Source organism: Sesamum indicum, linkage group LG3 (assembly GCF_026168435.1).
Source record: "Sesamum indicum cultivar Baizhima isolate 11 linkage group LG3, ASM2616843v1, whole genome shotgun sequence".
Classification (NCBI taxonomy): domain Eukaryota; kingdom Viridiplantae; phylum Streptophyta; class Magnoliopsida; order Lamiales; family Pedaliaceae; genus Sesamum; species Sesamum indicum.
This window is the reverse complement of record NC_142659.1, coordinates 26,421,455-26,445,526: the sequence shown is the minus strand read 5'-3', so window position 1 is coordinate 26,445,526 and position 24,072 is coordinate 26,421,455. Positions and strand designations below refer to the sequence as shown.

The following is a 24,072-nucleotide window of genomic DNA, read 5'->3' as shown; positions in this document are numbered from 1 at the left end:
ATATGAATGTTATTCTACTTTATTAGCAGTTATTGGTCTACTTTTTTAGTAGAAGTTGGTTAGTTATATATATTGTGATGTTGATTTTTATCTGTATTATTGATGAAGCATATGCTACTCTCAACTTCCATACAGAGTAAAAATACCCATGTACTATGTGTACTGATATAAAAGGGAACAACACTTTTTAGCTGGGAACGGTAATTTTCACTTGCAACGATTTTTGAAATTGTGATGTGTTATTTTATATATTTTATTCTTATTTATAATATATTATAAAACATGAAAAATTGTTTATTATTTGTATATAGGAATGATGTGCAACGACGGCTAGTCTATCTATAAATACGAGTGACAATACATATTTGGTTTGGTAATTGCAACTTAATATCGTATTATTGTTATACTTCATAATTAAAATTTAAAAGGGTGGAGATTTTAATTGATATATTTTGTTTCATAAATATATAATTGTATTCAAGTACATAAATATTTTTTTTATATATTTTGCATACTTATGGAGTGTGCTTAATTACCCATAGTTATTAAAGATTAATATTTGTAAGTATATTATTATAAAATAAATATTAACTCTCTTTATTATTTTTATGTGTATGTTTTAGGCTCTAATATATTAGAACATTGGGTAAATTTCATCAGTTTTGTATAATTATAAATACCTTTTCATTGTTTAGAAAATTACAGATAATGTTACATCCGTTTTAACAATGAGCTTATTTGTTCATTAGTTTCTGTTAAGTTTTCGTTTGATTTTATAGTCAACAAACCAAAATACTCTTTTCGATTAAGAATTCTAATTTTAGAATTTTTGAAAAATATTTTTGTGGATTACTGCTATGTTCTATGGATTATGTACTTCACTTAACCTCTATTTTTTTAAAAAAAATTAGTAAAAGTAAATAGTAATTTTCGTATCACCATTCAAAAACGACATAATTATTTCTATTATAGAAGGTATTTTATAAATGCGGTTTTTATAATTACGTAGAATTTCAAATAAGATAACTGTAATTTACCCTAAAACTTTCACTATATATTTTTATTATATACATTAAAACTACAAACTATTTTATATCTATTTAATTATTTATAAAAACAGTGTTTTATGTAATGCATTTGAGTATAAATAATAAAATATTAAAGCAATCGAATTTATGTCCGGCGTGGGTCGAACACCAATACCTGAGACTCATTCCTAAATGCAGTTATAACTTAAAAAAATCACCCATAACGAGTTGAGTTCGAGGTTGAATTATCGAAATGATAAAAAAATAGTGTAATATTGTTAAAATCACCGAGTCACTTTTGTTTTATTAAAAAAGTACAGTAGTGTCGTTGTGTGAGTACAGAAGGCTTTTTTTTAATTTTATTTTTTATAGTAATAGAAATAAACACTTTAATAATTTTCAACTAAACGTTGTCGTCTTGATTTTCTATCAAATTTCATAACAACCTCTCAAGTTGCAGAATATTAGCATTTACTCCTATGTATTATGTTCATAGCTTCTAATTGTTTTCACTCTTGCCCTGGGCAGTTGGACTTAGAGATAATTTATTGGACCAAAATTCGAATTTTAACAAAAATGAAGGACTGATTGCATAAATTTTCTCTTCCCTCAAGTACAACTGTACAGACAGAAAAGAATTCTTGCAAGTAAACAAAGAGAGACGGTAGGAATTGGAAAAGCCGATTGTGAATAGCGGAGGTGGGATTTGGATCAGCGATCAAACCAACGGCAACTCCACCGGCCACCGCCGCGCCCGCCCTCCCGTCGCCATGGTATCCATCTCTGTTCTACTTTTGCTTGATTCTACCCGTATCCAGCTCTTCATCCTCTTAATGATATGTAACTATCGATGTTTAATCGATGAGTCCCCGTTGAATGCGATGAATCTGATTAACTGATCAGATCTGCCAAGTACTTTACGCTTGTTATGATCTAATTGCGCTTTTCACTGCTGATTTACATCCCGTCGACTGGTTGGCTTATTTCCCATTTTGCTTGCTATATACCTACATCTGCTCCATTAATGACTAAAACGGGGTTAAAACACCCATATATGTTTAAATTATTAAGTCAAAATTTTTAAAAATAATAATAAAAAAAAAAGAGATGTTTCGAACTTTCTTCAACTAGTTAAAAGAGAAAGGATAGCTTCCAGTAATGTATTAGCATGTGTCAACAGCAATTCCCTCCCACCGTGGAATTGCCAAGCAAGATTTGGTAAGTAGAATACTATGATCATCAGTTAAGTTGGTGGCATCTGTAGAGGAGAGGCATTTAAGTAGGTGAATTGAGAGTTTGAGACTTGTCTTGGTTTACAGTTTTAATTGGTACTGTTTTTCACTACATTTCAGTGATACTGGTTCCACCATTGCCCCTCTACTTGGTTCCTTCACCAATGAATTCGAAAAAAGTTTGTACTTACTGAGTGATTGTCGTCCTGTCAATCATTACTATTTTGATAGTTAGATGATTGGTTTGTGCTCCTTCATACAGTTGATAAGCGACTAAAGTTTCTTGTTTCATTTCAGATTCACTTTGTGCTTCTCATTAGCAGACAAGGGAAAGTAAGGTTGACAAAATGGTATTCCCCTTATACTCAAAAGGAAAGAACAAAGGTATAACTGTTTCAACTTGATTTAGCTTAGAAAAAAAGACCATTCTATTGAATAATCCTTTTCTTTCTCTGGATAACTTATTATTATGATTTTACGCTTGGTTGTGGGTGTGAAGACTTAAAACATGATTTTGATGTAAGGTTTCTTCCCCACATTTGGTGGGCCGTGTTTCAGATTCTAATATTCAAAATACTGTTTAATTACACTGTCACTAAATATTTATCCTATGTTTTTGTCGACTTGGTAAAGGTTATCCGAGAGTTAAGTGGTTTGATTCTCAACCGTGGCCCCAAGCTGTGTAATTTTGTGGAGTGGAGGGGATATAAAGTTGTTTACAAAAGGTAATATGCATTTTTATTTAGTTTAAACCTTTCTATGTTTCTTTTACTATACACAAGTCGTTACCAGCATTGCCGAATTGGTTCATGTGCAGTTAATTCTTTTGCATCTCAATGCTTATTCTGCAGGTATGCTAGCCTCTATTTCTGCATGTGTATTGACCAGGATGATAATGAGTTGGAGATCCTTGAAATTATACACCATTTTGTCGAGATACTAGATCGCTACTTTGGAAGTGTGAGGCCTGAGACTAAAGCAACTGTTTTTTATCATTACATTACTTTGTAAACATCTTATTGAATTACATATTTATTTAATTTCTGTAGGTCTGTGAACTGGACTTGATCTTCAATTTTCATAAGGTATGATTATCTTGGACTCAATTTAAAACTCTGGAAAATTTAATCTATATCATGGTTCTGTTGGCTGAATTTAGAGTGATACTTATATGTGTCTTGAGGAGTTAAATGGTTTGAGAAAGTTGCACCAGATAGAACTGGGTGATTCGTGAAACTTCTAGGAGACTCTCTTCAGGTCTTAGTATTACGGCATAAACTAGCTGCGAAAGCTTGCCTGGTGAAAATAACTGGACTAAACTACTTTTAGCAGTATTTTTTTTTATGATCCCCAGGGTTCCAGGAAGCCACCAAATGGAGCTCTTTGTAGTTTTGCTTTTTCATAATTAAGCCACATCTGCTTTCTTATGCATGATTTAACTTTATTTACCTAATACAGCTAGTGTTTAGTTGTGTCTTTGAGGTACATCAAAATAATGACATGCATACATTTGCATGGGCCAGTTATCGCTGCTGTTTGTTGTGTTTATATTATTTAATGTGGATGCTTTAGTAGGTTCCTAACTTCTATATGTTTAGTAGGAAACCATAAACTTCAGGCAGTAGTCGACTACACTCGCTATTTGTCTAATTCTGTTAGATTCTCCATGTCACCACTTTATCATATGTAACAACTTTTCTCTTGAACTAATTATTTTAGAAAATCTTGGTTTTTAACTTAGTTTTCATCAAGCTCCATCTTGAGTTTAGCAAGTGAAGATATGGAAAATTTGAATCCCTTTGCATATCCTGGCAAGAGAACAGTTTTTTTCGGAGGGTTTATAATCCTAGAGTATTTTAGGTATTTGGTGATAGCATAGAATACCTCTTGAAAATTTGGAAAGTAATTATGTAAACTGTAAACATCAAGTCCGCGGACTTCCTGGAAGGTCTGATATAGACATGTGAATTTAGTCTTCACCATTGCCATAAATAAAATATGAGAGAATTCCTTCAGTTTTCTGTCTGTAGTTCACCTTTCCCTTTTGACTAAAAATTGAATAATCTCAGACCCTATGGATCTGTTCTTCTTAATGGTATTTGTAGTTTATTTCATTCCAGACCCTATGGATCTGGTTTTGTTTTATTTCAGCTTTCGTTTAATGGGGTCCGAAAGGCTAATGTTGGGGACATGGAAGTCAACCTCTTGCACATTGGTATATGACAAGTATCGTGTCATTGCTTTAAAGGCTTCTGCAAATTATGGTTAAGATAAAGCATAGGCCCTCAGGAGTAGCCTTCAAGGTGCTGATAATTACACCTCAACCTTACCTAACTGCTATATTTGTCTAACAGCTATCAGCATGCTGACGAGATAGTCAGTGCTTTATGTTCCGGTGTGCATGTCAGGACTCTAAGATAGTAGAATCTGGATATTACTGTGCTGTAGGTATAATCTACTTAACTATCATTTGCCGACATTCATCCTACGCATTAGACGACAATAAACTCCTACTGTTTATGAATTATCCTCTTGCTCAGTTGCAAATCTGTAGCTACTTTTCTGCTAGCAGCCAGTTTCCATAAGTAGCAAACTTTTTTGACACAATGATATTAGCTGTCTGTTTGGGAAGCTTTCACTGTAAAGGAAGTCAAATATGATATTCCAGGAGGTTTCTTGTGATGAATGACAGAGAATCCTGAAGGAACTGAATCCTTCGATGTATTGCTTTATTCTTTCAACTAGATACACTGACTGTAGTTGCATAGGTCTATGTATACTGATGGCACTATTTTATAGTTGCTGATCTATAAGCAGCTGGTGACAAAAGTGATTTATGTCGTCCTAATTAGATCTGGATTAGAATTAACAGGGCTATACTGCTTGAAATTTAGGAATTGTGAATTTCACGTTCTGTTGATGAGTTTTGTTGATTGCTCTTTCTTTGTGGAGATATGCAGTACTTATGATTGACTGGACAGTGTTGTGCCCTGGGCTGTTGTGACAGTCATGATCCAACATGTCCACTAGTATAAGTGAAAAGTAGGAAACTGGAGATTAATAATTAGATTAGTTTCCTTTATATATTTTTCTCAGTACGAGGATTAGGTGCTTTGCTAAAATAATCTGTAGTAATGATAGGATATCTTTTAATTGACACTCTTTTAGTGAAAACTAGTTAAATTGTTGGAGAAAGGAAAGCACAATTAAATTTTGTTTTGTTCCTTCCTTTGTTGTTCTCAGGAGTTTGTATACTAAATTGCAAGGTAAGATGTAGTTGGCAATGAAATAAATTCTCTGCCCTGTACTGGTTGGGCATATGTCCTTTAATTGTAGAGAACATGCATTTTCCTGTTTGAAAGACGGTCTCAGATGATTTTTCTTTGTTGGGTATTTGTTTTTATACACTAATTAGGGCGATGTTAAACTTTATTGTTCTGTTGTTTGCCTGATTTATGGCATAGTTAATAAACCAAGACAACACAGTTTGAGATTGACAGACTTCGGTAGCTACTCTTTTTCGCATATATGTGGTCTTTGTTTCTATATGTTAAGCCCATCTGCGAAACACAATGACAGGCTTATTATATATTGGACGAACTCTTGATTGCCGGTGAACTTCAAGAGTCGAGCAAGAAGACTGTTGCACGTCTGATAGCTGCACAGGTGCGGAAATCACACTGTTTGCTATGCATTCCATTAGAACTTTATAGCTGATCTACCTCCGAATTTGTTTGTAGGATTCTCTTGTGGAGGCAGCCAAGGAGCAAGCAAGTTCCTTAAGTAATATGATTGCGCAGGCGACAAAATGAGGATTTAGTGGTATAAAATGCCAAGTTCACTCCTGTTTTGAATTCGGTGTTATTGCAAATCTGGGGTTTGACCTTTCTTACTCATTTTGTTCCAGTCTATAGAGTGGTTTTGAACAAACTAAAGCTTCTGTATCCATGATCCCTGCTCAATCTGTATCATACAATGTAGTAGTAATTAGATTCCCTACTTGATACTTATTCTCAACTGGTTGATTCATTTTTTCCAGTGTTGCTTATGTTCCAGAACCTAGACTTGTTTCAAGACAGCTCTTTCCCTTTTCCATTAGTAGTTCACAGAAATGCATTTCAACCATTAGAGAAAATTCAATTTGTGTGGCATTATTCCAGCTGCTGTTGAGACAATTTACTTTAGATTAGTATTTGATGTCGAATCAAACTTACATGTTAGGTTTCAATCCATGTATTCCGAGATCAATTTGTGTAATAGGGTAAATTATATTGATATCCCTTGAAGTTAAGTCTAAATATATAAATACGTTGTCTTTGCAAAATTACATGTACACTCCTTGAAGGGGTGTTTGTGCAATATACTTTAGTAAGTGTATTCGTGTAACGTTTTGCAGTTGAATAGGTGGTGTACTTGTAATTACTATATTACAATATAGTAAGTGCAATAATAATTTTGCAAAGGGGCAATGAGTGTTTTGTGTACTTGAACTTGACTTCAAGAGGTGTCAATATAATTTATTGGTGTTATATGTGATGGTTTTATGCATTTTCATACTCCACAGCCCGCAAAATTGGGTGGTAGAATATTAATTTCCCTTGTAAACACTTCTTATATAGATAAAAATTGGGGTATGTTACAATGTGCACTGTTCACATGAAATTTATCATAATTATAAATATTTTATATTGTTTAAAAAATTATAAATATTTTTTTAAAGTTAACAGTTGTCTAACAATTATCTCCCCACAATAGATTATTATAAAGGGATATTAGTTAGAAGGTTATTAATTTTAAAAAAAATTGTAATTTTTTAAATAATAAACGAATATCTATAATTATAATAAATTTTAAAAGAGCCGAGACAATTTACCTTGAAAATAGACGAAAGCAAAACCAAGAGGTGTGTAGGGGAAACAAGCGATTTTGGTGAGGTAAGTAACTAGAGAAAATTCGATCCAAACTATTTAACCCATTTCTCTATTTTTCTCCATCAATTTTCTTCACTTCACAAATGAGAAATGGACTCAGAAAATCCAAAAACAAACTTATCTTTATAAATTGGATTGACATACTTGAAATTGAAAATTTCAAATGCATGATAACAAATTTTCTACAATTAATTTCAATCCCTGAAAACTCATTTTTAAACTAGTGTTACGATGAATTTTAAATCTATTTGATTTGAAATTATTTGTAATTTTTTGATCCCAACATTTCTTTCAAATGTAATTTTCATCCCAATATGATGAATTATTTCTCAAAAACTAGGTAATTAAGGTTATATTTGAACAGAATAGAGTTAGATTAATAGGCGCATGTTGTTAATGGAACTCCAACCCATTCCTTCTTAGTCATAATATCTCTCCACTTTGTGGATTCATTCACAAATCTAATTTGTGTTGGTGAGATGAGTTTGATAGCAGTCCACAAAAATGCAAAGGGCCCAACCTGAAAGCTGCTTTTCTCTGGGATTATTACAAACTGGACCCAACTCAACATCGTAATTATTCTCTTGACAAACTCAAATCTTTTGCAGTCCATTTTCACTCGGAATCCATTAATCCGGGCTTTGGATTGGCGGTGCAAATGCAAGCGGCCGTAGTTTCAGCGACGGTATCCCCACCCTCCTCCTCATTGGTGTCCTCTCCGCCGGCGAAGCTTGTACCCATCATCAGCAGGACAAGATCCTTGCTATTGGCAACAAGAAGGGTCAAGTACCAGTATAAGAAGCACCAGCTTTCTGTGGATCAGCGTCGAATTGATATGGCGGCTACAGCATCACCCTCTGTTGGAGTTGCTCCCAAATGGGCTCAAAAGACTGTAACCATTCCTGCCCAGAGGCGAGGCTGCCATCTCATCACCTCCAAGGTATCTATCTATCCATCTGTGTAGGTCAGGTATTCCTTTTCGTCATTTTGAGCTCTAAAAGAGTAGGTTTTTCTTGTTGATTGATCAGAAACGGAATCAAGCTCGTTGGATACTGCACTCAAGTTCATACCACTTGGTGTTGAAATTTCTGGAGTGAAATTTTTAGTCCTCGAGATTGTTGTGTTTGTTCGAATTGCCTTCCGCAAGATTTTCTTTGCTTTTTTCTCTGGGCTGTTTTTATGCTTCCTTACATGTGACTATTGCGAAGAGATCACCGCCACTTTCATATTTCTTATGCACGTTTTTCCTGGAAAAACTATACTTGTAGGAGAACTCAGATTTGCACTGAATGAATTTAACAGTATTTAAGTCGATGTTTGCATCTACCAGAAATTCAAGACACATCGGGAAATCAATCCAATTTTAGGAGAAACGCTGTATCAGCATGACTTCTTTTTATAGCCAAAAGTATACACAAGTAAACTATTGACTATGGGGACTGTTTGTTTAAGGTGCTATACTTGTTTACAATTTCATCCTGCTTTCTCTTGATATGGAACCATATGGACTTAGTAGGAAAGTGTTACACAAAAAGAAATAGGGGGAAATGTTATGGTGCTCCACTGTTTTTGCTTTACTACCTTTGTGCTTGTCTCAGATTTTGAAGGAGATTGGGCAGGATTTATCAGGGTTTAAGTGTGGGCTTGCTCATCTTTTTTGTAAGTTTGACTCTACCTATTCAACATTCTCTTGTGTAGAATTTGATACTATAACATATTATTTCAAGAATTTTCTTTTCTTCTTCTTCTTCTTCTTGGTTTTCCTCATATGAATGCATGTGTGGACAACAGTGCAGCACACAAGTGCTTCTTTGACTGTAAACGAAAACTACGATTCAGATGTCAGAGATGACACGGAGACATTTTTGAACAAAGTAGTTCCAGAGGTAGGTTTTCGCTCTCTTGATGTACAGTTGACACATACTGTTGGCAGATGATGTTCATTTATTTAAGTTCATGGAACAGGGAAGGTCTGCGCCATGGAAACATACCCTGGAAGGTAGGTTCTCAAAATTCCTCGCTGGTTTTGATTGAAAATCATAAAGGCAGTAGTGAAAATGGCTCTTTTTCTTTTGGAACTAAATGTCTTTGGTAGAAGGAGTGTGTTTCTTTACAATGTATAATTTACTTTGTGATATCTGGATTAGTGTTATTTGAGAGTACATCTTGATTGAAATACTGCATTCTCAGTAGTTGATCCAGTATTAATTTTGAGGAGATACATTGAAAAGGGCATAATGCAATCAATCCCTCCTCATCTCAGTTCCATAAAATGCTGTTGAACTGTATAACTTGTTTCCATCATCCCACATCACTGATACCCTGTCCCACCCACCAAAAGTTTAAGGAAAACACTGAGCAACTGTGAGTTAAAGGTGCATACAGGTTTAGGATTGGAAACTTTCAGAAGGCACACACTAAATCAGCATTAGAAGTTTTTCACCTACTGAGCTGGACTTATCTCGAGAGTTAACTGAGAGGGATGTTATCTTATAGATGGTCATTTACTTCAGTTGCTATCCATGCCTTCTAAAAACATGTGCTGGAAACTTCATGTACTTGAAAATTTATTTTAATTTCTGTTGACTTTATAGTGCAGACTAAATGGGATCATAGTCCTATTATGACTTGTTGAATATGTAAAACTAATGCTTGACAATGTGCTTGTAGAGTTACTTTAACTGGTTTTCCTGGGAGTTGATGTAAGCTTTATAAAAAAATAATGTGTTTACTTGCAAGAGGCAGTTCTTCTATCTTGTGGTAACATAGAAAAAGTTTAGTCTCCACTATTGAGCAATATCTTCCAATTATTCAAAACATCTCTTTGTTTTCTTAGTAATTTATAGTTTTTCCATTTCATAAATGATTCAATCCTAAGTATCTTTTTATTAAAAGTATATTAAGTTTCACTGTAAAGAATAAGCATTGGAAGCACAAAAGATTGACATGTGATGGGGATTTGATTAGAAGTGCATGAAGATGACATGTGATCATGTAGATTGTCTTGACTGCCTTTCTTCACTTGAGAATATGCATACAGGCATCTGATGTCACGTTGCTATTGCAGGTCCAGACGACATGCCTGCACACATCAAGTCATCTATGTTTGGCTGCTCTCTCACGTGAGACATTTGAATATCTGTATTTGGTTTTTGTTTTCATTTACTAGTAAGCCAAATTGGTAAATAATCATTCATTATAACCTACTTATGCAGGTTACCTATCACAGATGGAAAATTAAACATGGGAACATGGCAGGTATTTACTTGCATACATGCCACACATCATCTTTTGCAACTCCCAAAGGAAAGGAAAATTACCTAAATTAAGAAAAAAGTATATTTATCATTTAAAATGCATTATTGAAGTAATAGGTATTTAACAGAATGCAAGATCTGATAAGGATAATAAAAAAGCAATATGAAGTTTTACCAGAGTACAATTTTAGCATCAGATATCTTGTGCATGATTCACATTCTATCACACTCATTTAATGGTGAACAAATGGATGTCGACGGCTGTGCATGTGATGATGTGATGTGCTACGGCTTTTGGTTTGTGGTAGAGGAAATATTTTGCTCATATATCCAGAGAGGACCTATGGAGGCTAATGTGAAGTACTAGACATTCCATTAGGCGCTGGAATAAAGCCATTCGGTGAGATAGAAATGTATTTGATTTCCAGCATCCATATGTAGGCTTATCTGGTAATATCTCACTCATCAGATCATCACATCTCTACTTTGAAGGTTGGCTTGATTAATCTTGCTGTTTATACAATTTTCTAAGTTGTATAGCAAGCATCAGTTTTGAGTACCATGAACTTGGTCTTACAATCACTTATCAACCAAGTATTGATGTTCTAATTGTGCATTAAATGAATGATCACTCATAGGATATTGATGGAATGTGGACAAAATTAGCTATTTAACTGGACGGAGGATCTCTCAACAATTTCCATTTATTTGTTTCAGGGAATATGGCTATGCGAGCACCGGGATGCTGCTACTCCACGCAAGATTGTGATCACTCTAAATGGAATATAAGAAGTTGCATTCAGTTAAACATATTTAAACTAGATTTCCCTGTAAGATATATATAATGAGGATTCGCATGTCTCCTGACTGAGTACAATATTGGAGTGTGGATAGTGGAGGCTAACAGATTGGAACAATCGATGAGTTTGCACTGATTTGACCTGTTTATTCCTAAGTAGAGTTTTCAAAGAGCCTTTTGCCCACAGCTAAATGTGTGTGGTGTATTAATAAGCAGGCAGGCAGGCAGTTGAGAGTTGTACTGAAGAACTTGGAACTAGGAGACGCAAATTAGCAATTGCCGGATCATATAATCATTTTCTTTGTTTTTGTTTTTGGATTATTTAGTATTTAGTTTATACTCATAATCATAATTTGAGAAATTTGTTTATATCAACAAAATTATTTACTTTCAAGTGATTTTTTACTAATTCATTGCAGATTAAATAAAAATTTTCTAATCAAATTATCTTTATATTTTTTTTGCAAGCTAATGTATGTGGGAATGTACTTATATAGGTAGTTGGATTAGAAAAGGTTTATTCGGCTTATAATAAGCCATAAGTATGAGGGTGTAATTTTTTAAACAACTAAAGCTTTATATGTAATTATGTTTTTTAAAAATTCGGTGCAATTATCCTTTTGGAGGAATATCTGTCCAACAGAAATATAATGGTCTTAATTTCGTAGCGTCATCATCTACAATTGGCTCAAGTTTGAGGAGTTCCTTGGTTTCTACCTCATTTCCCTCCATGTGAAACTTATGGATTTTCCTATAATAAAGCTATTTCTCTTTCAAAATATATAAATATGTTTTACTTTTCGTTATATAATTACTTAAATTTCCACGGTTGGTTATTTGAATTTCGAAATACAGAAATTCATCGAGGCAAACAAATCATAAATAAGTTCAATTTATTTACAGAAATCGCTTAACCTGTAATAAGCAGCTTCTTTTAAGCTTATTTTAGCTTAATTCAAGAGAAGCACAAGCAAAATTGCAGTTCCAAACACTTTCATTTAGCTCAACTTAAACTGTGATTTGAAAAGCACTTAATTTAAGCTTTTGCAAACACCCTTTTTAATAAGCGAATCCATGAGCCTGTCCGTGTTGATTTATTCTTAAGAGTAGCAAAAGATGAGAAATCAGAGATGAAACAGAGACTCCTGGGAAAAGCACTCCTAAACAGTTCACTTAATAGTAGACCAACGGATGTAATCACTCATCACAACTGCTATGCCAAAGTATATTTCTCATTCTGGGCCAAATACATAAAACCACGCCAGCTCGAATTAGGTAGCCACAAAATTCTACATGATACAACACAATGAAGAAATGATATACACTACTTGATCAGTTGACAAGCAAAATACACACCGGCACCCACTGTAATATGGATGCTCTCGATTACCCGCATGCTTATGGTTGCCTGTGAGCACCAGGTGGTGCAGTTGGCATCGGGAAGTTGTTGAATTGAGCTCCAGCAAACTGGGGAGACTCCACGTATGGGCTCTGAAAAAGTCCGTTCATGTCCTTATTAGACCAAATATTGAGAATGTGCAGCTCATAGGTTGACGAGACAAATTAAAAATAACAGGTGTGATTATGTTACTTTTAAGCAGATAGCAACATTTTTCTTGTTCGCCCATCCTTTTTCCTTCTGCCCAGGGGAGGGGGGTGGGAATGTAAAATGGCTCCAAGTTGGAAATGTATTTCCAACAATAATAGGCAAATTCCAACCACAACTTCTAACTCTTCATTCTTGTGTTGGGGGGAAGGAAGTTGTACCTGGGCTCCAGATGCAATATAAGGCCCTTCTTCGTTGCTTAAAGATCTTGCAGATGTGTTCGACGTAGCACTTGTGTTACTTGGTTCACTTTTATTCAATTTGTGGATTGGATCGCTTAACATACTCTCACTGTCATTTCCATTAACTGATTTCACCCTCTGAAATAACAAAATTCAAGCAAAAACTATTTACATATTGAACAGAAAGATAAAAGTGAGACTAATGAGAATTTTGCCCATGCTTACCTGGAAAATTTTGCCAAGGGTTTTCAAACCCTTTGCACGCAAACGGAGCTCCTCTTTCTTTGCAGTGTTATCTTGTAGAACCTAAGGAGGACATAAATGAATTACAATCAACAAATTATGATGATAAAAAACGAAAGCCACATCCAAAAAGTAGTCACTCCTGGACAACCATCTGACAAACTCGGGAGAGGGTGGCTTCTATATCAGCCACATTGAGCTTCCACAGGGAATCAATCATTAACTTCTTGTGTGATTGCATGTACTCTTCAAGTTCTTCTTCAGTGTAATTTCCTTCAGCACTCAGCTGTCTTTTCATGTCTTCTTGCAGCTGGATCAAAGCAATTGCACCTAATGCAACAAAAGAATTATTTTTATCCCAAAAATAAAATTGGTTAGAGCATCACAAACAATTTTAACTTCTGCTAATGCTAATTACACCTACCTCCAGTCTGAAAATCTAAATTATCAACTGTTTCTTCTCTCTTGCATAATTACAGAAAAGAAAAAATTCTCTAAGTTTCCCAGACTTCCATGCTGTTATGATTTGGACAAAAATTTAGGACATCATCAAAATTTAGCAAACTTCCCTTTTACCCCTATCCCAACTGTCTTTATATTCTGCTAATGACAACATTCTTGATAAGATCTGAAACTTCGACAGGATGTCAATGTAATAACTAGACAGGCTAACTTGCGGTCCCCCAGATATATGGTACACTAAAACCCTTTTTGCATTTCTCAGAAAAATGATTTGGTCAACTACTTCCTACAGTCTTAAGGATTGAAATATTTAAAAAAAAATGTAATTTATATTCTTTTCTTGTCTATTTTCTGTGTCAATTCTTGCTCTGATTCAGCTATCACGTGTCTTTTCTTCCTGAGGATGGCCACGAAGAAAATGAGAGGGAGGGAGTGGTCATGAGTGGAGAGAGAGAGAGAGGATAGCGAGGGTGACCGGCATCCCAGAGGAAATGTTGAGCAGCAAATGGAGAGAGACTGCAACAGGAGAGAGGAGAAGGTAGTGGAGAGGGGAGGAGCAAAGGAAAGATGCAATGGTAAGACAATAATACATAGGGAATGAGGAGGTGAGGATGGTGGTGAAGAACAGCAAGAAGACAGGAGGGGATGGGCAGTGGAGGAGGCAGAAAAGTTGATTTTTAAGATTTTACAGGATTGGGCATATTTTGATTGAAGAAAAATCAATAGATCCAAATGCTTTTGTACGTCTTGTATGAAAAAGTGAAATTCCTCAAGAATTTGAAGTGATTAGGGTAATGCATCCTTCAATTACAAAGACGTGAAAAATGTATCCTTACCACAAGTCTACTAGAAAAGAGTGTTTTGAATCCGTTTTCCAAAGACAGGGGTATAAAAACATTACTAAAACACCCAGGGGTAGAATGGTCATTTAGTAAATTGATCATTTAACAATGCGAAATTTAGAGGGGATGATTTTGCTATCAGCGAAAGGTAACTGCAATTAACCCTAAACCTTATGTTTACTATGACAAGCCCCAAAACGAGAATCATGCAGCTGAAAAAATGCTGTCAGAGGCCTTGTAGTCCTTGCCACATATGGGTAACTGAAAACTTACAAGCAGAAGGATTACCAAAGACAATCAGAGACAAAAGTTTCTCATAATGAGGGTATATTAAAGCAAATCCCATCTTATATGAAGAGTAAAAAGAAGATGGAGGAAATGACTGGTATGGACTGAATACCTTAATGAGTGCAAAGGGAAAGCCAGAAGAAATAGAAACAAGAGGAATTACTTGTTAAATCACAGTGAAATCTTAATATTAGCACATTAGACATGAATACAATGAGCTGCCTTATAGGTTCATTGTTCTTTATCTTTAACTAAATATATCATTGCTTATCTATTTACGTTTCACTCCTCTTTATCTTCTCGGGCCTATTTTTCATAATACCAGAGAAGAATATAGACATACAAAGAGTTAAAGAACTGATAGCTAAACCACAGTAGCTCTGTTGTTGAACAGGGAGGAACAGTGCATGTTTAGGAGCACTTCCAAAATGGAAATCCATCTAGAAAATGTGCTTTTTAATAAATGAAACTTGAGAAGTCCTTTGGCATTAACAAATATGTTTGGTAAATGTATATTTTAAAAATGCATTGGAACTACAATTGGAACATGTCAACTTTCAATAATCTAGAGGATGGGGTAAACGTAATTTGCAGAAGCTATAGTTTCTTACTTTTGGAGAAATGACTTATTCTAAAAGTCCAGTTAACATTAACTACCAAACATCTAAGAATTTTTCAGATGGCCTTTTGGCTTTTACATCTAAAAGTTCACTTAGAACGTAATTCCAATCATTTTCATATTTTCTATTTCAAGCAAACAAGCATAAATGAGACAAAGCTAATGACAAAAATCACGGTGAATTCAGGAATGGAAGAGGTTAAAGTGTCATTTTTTTTGGAGGACACTCTAGGAGTTGAGAGGTAAAGCTAATGAATTGAGATCTATAATGGGAAAGTATAAGTGAAATGGATTAATCTTGGACTTCCATTCAATCAGGAATAATTTTGAGAAACTTCAGGTAATTTTTAACATCTTCTCTTCCCTTTTTTTTCTTTTTGGCAGTTGAAATGCTTGTATGCACGGTTGTTTCGCCAGCACCTTCATCAAAATATTTAGACCTCAAAAATGGTGATATATGCTAGTTGAAGGAATGTAAAAGGAAATGGACATGAAAGGCTGATGTTACAATGGTTCAACAGTGGTAATATCCAAGTCAAAGGAAATGGTAAGATCCATGTTCCCAAGTTCCATGAACAGTGGAGGCACTTTGGCTGAAGGTTACTTGGTCTGGTCCAAGTAGTTCTAGGAGCAAGGAGGTGCTATGCCAGTTCAAAAATACAATGATTGAGGTGGTCAATGGTGACGATGAAGATCATTTAGGGGAATGAACAGGGAAAGAACTTGTCCTGTTGGAAATAAGCAAGAGCAACATTATCGCATGTTGCCCCCAGAAAATTTATAAACTATGTGAGGATAAATTCTGTATTGCATTGCACAATGGCACGGTTCACTTCCTACATCCTCAAGTTCTTATATATTCTATATCTTCAGCTTTTGCACTTGTTCGCATCAACAAACTACCAAATGAAAGAGCTTGCAGCCTGAAATGGATAGAGTCTAAAACTGTAAAATATAAGCTGGCAGACCATGGAGGCATGAATTGATCTGGATAAACAAAGATGAGGAAACAAAGCAAGTGTTTGGTCTGGGAAATGTAAGACCATCAAAAGCAACTTCTGGTAGAAATCACAAAATTAACACTAACCTGTTGCAGCAGTAACTTGGGATTTGATAAAGTGTCCTTTATTTCTGAACCACTCAGCAACAAATGGCATGCCCAAGAAGATCACCTTCTTTCCAAGCTCTTTTGCTGCCTGCCTTGCATATATATAGCCAATGGTACTGAGCATATCCACACCATAAGCTGTGGAAGAACATTAAGTCATTAAGGAAAAAAGTTCTACAAAAGCTGCAACAAACAGATACAATAACCACATAGTAAGAATAGCAAAATGTGACAATATAATGCGCCTTTCTTAGTGAAGTTAATTTTTGCTTCAAACTTGCCCCAGGACTCTTTCTACCCTGAATAACATACTTTTTGAAGTTTGTGAATTTAAGTTGTGGCTTCTATCATATAGCAATCAGTTTCAATAAGAATATCCCCACTGAGAAGCATGATTCACAATCCTTAGTTTTGTTTGCAGGAACTACATTGAGAAAGGAAAATCTTCCTCTCAGGACATGAATGATGAACGCAGTTTTCACCTCATCATCACCCAAAGCCACCATTTTCTAATTAATGTTTTTGTCACTTGACCAAGTAGCATTCTGTTAAATAGGACTAGAGTCAAAAAACTACTTCCTTTGACAACTAGAACCTAATTTGGCAGATCTTTCCAAATGGTGTAGGTACACCAATTGCCCCAACTGTAAGAAGCAGGGCGGTGTTTGGTCCTATGGAGAGAAAAAAAGCAAAGAATTCAACTGAAGGTCAATGAATTGAAAGCCACTATATTAAACAACTTAGAGATGGGTAATATATTAATCTATCCGAATTCTCTAACAAATTCAGTGATGAAACTTAAGGAAATAACAATTTTACAAATAATGATTTTTTAATCAATAGTAAAACACGACTTGCATTTTCATGTCAACCAATCCCAATAATTATTTCAATCTATTCAAAATTGCGGCACTTAAGCCACTCAAGGTTGGGCCATCTACCAGGCAATGGTCCATTGGCCTTAGTGGCCATTCACTTTTGCATATGACAGTTATTCATAATTGAAATGATTCATTCACTGCTGAACAACTCAATTACGGGCAGTACACCCAGCACACCATTGTTGGATGTCCTTCAAATTGCTCCCATTTCCATATCTCTATACAAACATAGATATTATTAAACATACAAGGCAAGTGATTATATTTTTTTTGTTCGATGGAAGACCTGCCCCTCTGAGAGCCCACAGAGTAAGACCTCTGGGCCCAAAATAGAGAGTCTGAACAACAAAAGCTACAAGTAAGAAATAATAAGAGAAACTGTAATGAGAGGGATGTCGTACCAGCATTGGAAAGCCTTGCTACTTCGGCCTCAGCCTGATGGATGAATTCTTCTTTATTTCCTTGGACATACAGGTTGAGTCTATCTTTGAGTATACCAGCAAGCTTCTCTTCCCTTTCCCGTTGAACAGTCTAAAGTTACAAGGAAAATAGAAAACCTAAAACTTTGTAAAATGAAAAAAGAAGATATAAACCTTATATAGAATAAAGGACACTAATCAAAACTTTCAATATCTTTTTGGGGCGATTACACGGAAAATGGATTTCTATGCCACAAGATATCCTCTAGTTCAATTTGAATATTTTTCATCTGAATGAAGTCTTCAACTGATATTGGTGACAAGTACGGAATTCAATCTCCTCTATGTGCTACTTGCTCTTTAACAATTCTTGACATTTGTAGGACATCTAAAACAAACTTAACGCATTCATATCAAAGACTCCTATTCTCTAAGGAGATTTCAGAGTGCAAGACTTCAGTAGACCTCCTTTTGATATTGCGATTATGGTGGGAAATCAATATTCCTTGATGCATTTTTTTATCCCCTAAGAGTCATTGATTTTTCTCCTCCTCCTATTTCAGTTCAACAGAGTATGACATCATCTATGGATAAGTGTTCACCTCAGTCCATAACAAGAATCTGATACAAATGCGCCAATAAAGAATGGGAACCAGATATCTTAGCAAGGTATTCCCCAGTACCTCAGTTGCATGCTTGCATGTATACTGTTCATCTGCCAATAATTCATGTTTCATGGTGTACTGGTTTAGGGAAATATTACAAGCTGTGCCACTGTATGAAATTAGAAATAAATATCAGTTAATGTTGTAGAGGATTTCTCCCTCAGATCATCTTCAAAAATTCCATAACAAACGATCTTTGAGGGACAAGTTAATGTTGATTCAATGAAAGGCTGGATGGAAAGTGTTAACTTACTATTCAGTCTATTTCTATGCTAGAAATCAGTCAACTTAATACTTTAGTTTCTTTGTTCCAAAAGCAGCAAAAATTCTAAAACTAGGGCCAAGAATACAAAGCACCAATGGTGAGAATTTGGACATCTTATGGTCCTGTCATTGTTTTTGGTGTCTTCTGCAGGCACAGAAGCTAAAACATCTCCAGAATCCAAAGAACTAATGAAGCTGTTTAACTGGAAGCCCAATAAAAGCATGGAGATAAGAATAGACACGATAATACTGAACAGGATGACTATAGAAGACTCAAGCAGTAATATCCTCCATATCTGTGTCCAATACAATAGGAGATAATTTCCATTGTTTAATCACCCTGAGCCACAACATGTCCTTCATAAGGATATTGACAGCAAATATTGGATTCAGGACTGCACCTCTTCCTATTATAGCTTTAGGAGGTGGATGTAATTTTCAAAACCTAGATGATGGAGTATCTCACATGTTGGAAACCAAGGTGACATGGATGTTATTATCCCAAATTCTTACACACCAACAGCCTTCAGAGAAGCAAATGGTTCATGACCCTCAATATGATAGGCCTAAGGTATCCTCATATTTACTAGCTGAAGCTGCTTGTCAACCCATCAGTCGATGCTCCCCAGTCTTCCCCCTGCACTTCCGCAACCATGATCATGCATCCAATCCAAAGAAGTTACAAAGATATGGTTCTCTTCCTTGCATAACAACGGCCCTCGCAATCACGTCACGGATAAGGACCTGCAGACCTAAAAGTCCACCCCAATAGCACCCGTGTACTTAATGTCTCAGCAAAGACAACCACCAAATTGAGGCATAATTCATGAAGAAGTTACTAAAACTTATAGATGACATTTGGAATCTTTACAGGCAAAATGCACTTGGAAAAGAAAAGAAAACAGTATACACATTAGCCCTTCTAATCCCACCTTCCTATAATGCCCTCACGTACTTCTATCAACCATGGCAACTTAATTAAACAGAAACATAAGTGGAAGTAGTTTCAATACAATAAACTAGGAAACATCAGAAAATTACCCGCATTTTCTCCTGCAACTTTTTTGTATCAAACTCTTCTCCTTCTGTGAAGACATCCAAGGAAGCCATGGACGCCATTGCAAGCTGGCCAATGTATTCCTCAAAAAGCTCACTTCCAAAAAGCATGGCAAAGATTGCTGCAGGATCAATAATTGATTCTCTGAAAGGAATCAGCCACAATAAAAGCATTCTCAGAAATGGATGTTAACCTCAAATATTTATAACAAAATATCAGGATTATGCAAAAGCAAAATATGTTATAAATCTCAAAGCAAACTCACGTAGAAATTCCTGATTTCCCATAAGCATCATAAGCCTGTCTTTGTGCAGGATCACTCAACACTTGATATGCCTCACCCAAAATCTGATTGAAAATGCAGTAGGAAATACAACTTAAATTATGCATCAAATCAAAACATAAAACACTAGCTAACTACTCTTCTTTCTCCTGGTGAATACTAGCACACTACTCTTTAATGTATATATATAACACATAGTAGGAACTTTTGATTGAAAGGCCATAAGAAACTTTTAACTATTTACACAGATACTGAATGTTAATTCTATTGTAAATATGTCTATGTAGGCTATGCTAGTTAACTGTTGCTAAATATGTAAGTGCTCCTTTCAAGTTGAAGTTAATCTCACAAATTTCTTACTAGAAGAGAAAATCAAGTCAATCTTCATGAGTATATAATCTAAATTATTCTAAGAATGTAGGCATCCTTCAAATTCTGAGCTTTACACAACATAGTTTTAAGGATATTTATGTTCACAAACTAGCAGCTGACATTTTGCATTCTGTAAGTTGTCAGATTTTTACCAAATGGCCTCAAAGTACTGTTGAATGTTACTCTTGACAAATGTATATTGTTACTAGCGGGAAAAGAAATTTCCTTTCGTTTATATTAGATAATAGTTTCCAGAATTACTTAAATGAGATTGTAATTTCATTTTTAATATTTGATTGCAGTTTTTCCACCATTACCAGGCACGTTAGCCCATTTACAACATATGCTAAGTGAAGTATAATAAATGATTCGAGTAACATTAAGACAAAATGTTACAGCTGTAACAAGATAAGAGCCAAATTAACAATTTCTTTTTCTTTTTTTGTTTAAAAATGGCATAAGGATATTTGGTGTCTCCAAACATTCTCCAATAGTTAAAAGATGTGTGTGTGTTTTAGCCTTGAGATTAATTTTCCCTTGTTATTCCTAGATGAAGTTCAAATCCAAGTTTGTTTAAGGCGAGAAGGAAGAGATATGCATTCCAAGTTTCTAAGAGTTTAATGAAGACATCAAGAATGCATGCTAAAAAGTGAGAAACTGGTGATATTACCTGAAAATTTTGAGCTGCCAAAGGATCATTGGGGTTTTTGTCTGGATGAACTTGCCTAGCCTACATCATCCAAAACCAACCTCAGTTGAAACGGGAAAACAATCCCCGAAACAAATTTAATCAGATTTGGGAACGCAAAATAGGATACTTTTAATTTTCATTTTCAAGACCAACTTCCAGAACATGGCAAGAAAGACCAGTATATTGACCACCGAAACGAAGCATGCAACAGTATTAATTTAATAAGAAAGAAATACAGATCACCAGAATGAGCTCCACCTGGCACCTGCTATATGTACTTGTGAACAGATTATATCTTCATTTTTCCAGGTCAGAAAATTAACAAACGTACCAGAGCAAAAATGTCATTACAATTTTTGTAAATCAAAACTGCTTTCAGAAAACCCAACTCATTAGTGAAAGATTATAGCAAACGAGACTACAGTTAGAAGCAAGCAATAGGAGTTAATTTCATCAGAAATTCCATCATGTTCAAGCATAATTTCATTTCTCGACATCCTTTGCAACTTCCAAATACTTTTCCCTATTTCTTTCATGCTTTCAAACTATTCAACTTATAAGTTCCATACTTTATTTTCAACTAGTTTCTTTCCCTCCCTTTTCTTTCATCCTAATTTTTGCCATCCAATTTAAATCTAATAGCTTCCTTATGCATAAACAACAAAAGTGTACAAGAAGACTAAAGCATGAAGTAATATCACCGGCCTCCTCCCCTCTTGATCTACAAAACTAGAACATATTCAAACTTCTTCCAGTAGTTGAGGGGCTGCAGCAGAGTGGTGAATTGGCAGCACAGGGAACAGTAATAGGTGTTGATATGGTGCAGGTATTAGATGTAACATTGGATACTATTTCCTCTTCATGTCCTGTATTAAAAGTGGAAACTTTGTATCACAAAAGAACCTCATGAACTTTTTGGCTTAGATTGTAGTCGAGAGATACGACATGAAAATATCTAAATCACACATCTCGAGAAACAAACAGTATTTGCAAATGAGGACATGGTGATCCACCAAGGTAAACATTTCTGGTAAATTTCAAAACCGAAATGAGGAAGAAACAGGGACTTGCATATATAGTACATAAGCGATGCAATTTGGTTCCTAACCATTTTAGCATATCTTCCACCTCTTCCCTGAAAAGCTATATGAAAGGATTGTGTTACCCTCAAGAGCAGGAAACAGGGGAAAGGCAGAACTTCTGCTTCGCAGCCTGAAGCTGCAAAATAGATATCATGGAGGGTAATGTCTAACATTCTTTAGGAGATTTTCCTTTCCCCCATTTTTCAGGTAATATTTCTAGGTTTTAGTGGTGGTAAAAGTTGAGATAGCATAAAATCTGCTACCTAGGCGATTACTGGAGAGTCCAAGGGGTACGCCATTCAGAGGTTAGTTCTTTATGTCTAGATGGACACAGAGAAAAGAAATCTACTGATTACTGCTTTCAGGACCCATTATGCAGATGATAAACCTATTAGCTCACTGCTGTGGAATTACTCTATTTTGCCATGAAATAATAGTCAAAAGACTTTTAATCTGGTGCATCCTTCCACACATTAAACTTCAGAAAAGCAAATTGCTTTTCACCATTCCAACATATTAAAAAAGTTGAAGAAAAAGCATCAGGCCCCATGTTATTCATCCAATCACATTAACAATACCCATGTACAGCCCTCCAAAAGCATCATCTGAACCATCAGACAGAACCAGGTTGCTTCAAATAGGCGTTCTTTCTACATGCTACTTCTTCTTAACCATCCAGTGAAAGATGTACAAGGCAAACTCATCAAATAAATCTGACATACTTCATCTCAGAACTCGGACTGTCCCATCAAATTCCTACCAATCCCATCTCCCAGCAAAAGCTTTATTTTTCAACTTTATATACTAAATATGGAGTCATCTAACAGAGATCTTGGACAATTAGAAATCATATGCACAATTCAAATGCCTGATGACATAACAGTTCCAGAAACCCGGTAAAAACAAAAAAATCCTTCCGGAGCTGGTAAAATCAGAGCCTCAGACTGCTTTAATTCAAATGCCCCAAACCCCCGAAACTTTCTCAAAACAAACTATGGCGGAAGCGAGAACAAAATCAAACCTTAACGTAATAAGCTTTCTTAATCTCGGCCTCGGTAGCCGTGGGGCTCACACCCAGCACATCGTAGTACTCGGTCTCCTTCACCATCGTGTTGCTGCCCTAGTTGAATGACGAGCCAACAAACTGGATCAAACTTCCAACGAGATACTGCAACAAGATCAATCATTGAAATTCTCGCCTTACCCAAAAAAACTGTAACAAGATTAGCAACGAAATCTTCACCTTTACCCAGATAAAGGAAAGGGGAAACAGGCCCTGAACAAAAAACAGTAAACAAATCTAGAACAAGGAAAGCGAAGAAGGTGTAGTGAATTCAAGGATATGAAACAACAGATGATCAGCAATTCACCTTACCTTGAAAATGGATTTGAATGGCGTCAGAGTAAGAGCTGCTGAGTCGTTCTGCCTCCACCTCCAATGGCGTTGACTAATGACTGGTGCTCGAGTGGGACCGCCTGCGTACTTGAAAAGCTCGTGAATTTGGGAAACGTGTTTTGCCGCAGTAAATTCACATTCCACTTTGGTTAGGTCGAAAAATCGGGCTAATTACACAAATACTTATTATTTTTAATAAAAAATATATATTTATAATTATAATTGGATAAAATACATTTTGCCTTCATGAATTAGTCGTCATATAATATTTACTATACTAAACTAACAAATATAATACCTACCCTCATATTGAACAAAAATGTCCCTCATACCTTAAACAATTATATTATTCTCAATATATTTTA

General features: G+C 35.4%; 3 protein-coding genes across 6 annotated transcripts; 2 read left to right on the top strand and 1 right to left on the bottom strand.

Moving 5' to 3' along the window:
• The first annotated feature begins 1,641 nt into the window (after positions 1-1,641).
• On the top strand, positions 1,642-6,277 carry LOC105158847 (AP-1 complex subunit sigma-1). The gene is made up of 7 exons (XM_011075740.3): positions 1,642-1,801; positions 2,558-2,644; positions 2,894-2,985; positions 3,112-3,220; positions 3,310-3,345; positions 5,840-5,926; positions 6,001-6,277. The coding sequence occupies exons 1-7, from the start codon at positions 1,799-1,801 to the stop codon at positions 6,070-6,072; spliced, it is 486 nt and encodes a 161-aa protein (XP_011074042.1). The 5' UTR covers positions 1,642-1,798; the 3' UTR covers positions 6,073-6,277.
• A 1,383-nt stretch (positions 6,278-7,660) lies between these two features.
• On the top strand, positions 7,661-11,555 carry LOC105158846 (secondary thiamine-phosphate synthase enzyme). Its single transcript, XM_011075739.3, has 7 exons — positions 7,661-8,131; positions 8,790-8,850; positions 8,983-9,077; positions 9,157-9,190; positions 10,259-10,313; positions 10,407-10,449; positions 11,166-11,555. Exons 1-7 carry the CDS (start codon positions 7,850-7,852, stop codon positions 11,235-11,237), a joined length of 642 nt encoding a protein of 213 aa, XP_011074041.1. The 5' UTR covers positions 7,661-7,849; the 3' UTR covers positions 11,238-11,555.
• Positions 11,556-12,390: 835 nt separating this feature from the next.
• On the bottom strand, positions 12,391-23,846 carry LOC105158845 (chaperone protein dnaJ 10). Of its 4 annotated transcripts, XM_088878629.1 has the most exons (12): positions 23,687-23,821; positions 23,555-23,587; positions 23,333-23,479; positions 21,209-21,268; positions 20,149-20,231; positions 19,868-20,027; positions 17,880-18,009; positions 16,577-16,735; positions 13,430-13,608; positions 13,261-13,341; positions 13,015-13,173; positions 12,391-12,738 (listed from the first exon to the last, which is right to left on the bottom strand). In XM_088878629.1, the coding sequence occupies exons 3-12, from the start codon at positions 23,417-23,419 to the stop codon at positions 12,646-12,648; spliced, it is 1,191 nt and encodes a 396-aa protein (XP_088734755.1). In that variant the 5' UTR covers positions 23,420-23,479; positions 23,555-23,587; positions 23,687-23,821; the 3' UTR covers positions 12,391-12,645. The 4 variants fall into 4 exon arrangements, with proteins under 4 accessions (XP_088734755.1, XP_011074038.1, XP_088734756.1 ...); XM_011075736.3 differs by lacking the exon at positions 23,555-23,587 and having other exon boundaries at positions 23,687-23,846; XM_088878630.1 differs by lacking the exon at positions 23,555-23,587 and having other exon boundaries at positions 23,682-23,833.
• Positions 23,847-24,072: the final 226 nt, after the last annotated feature.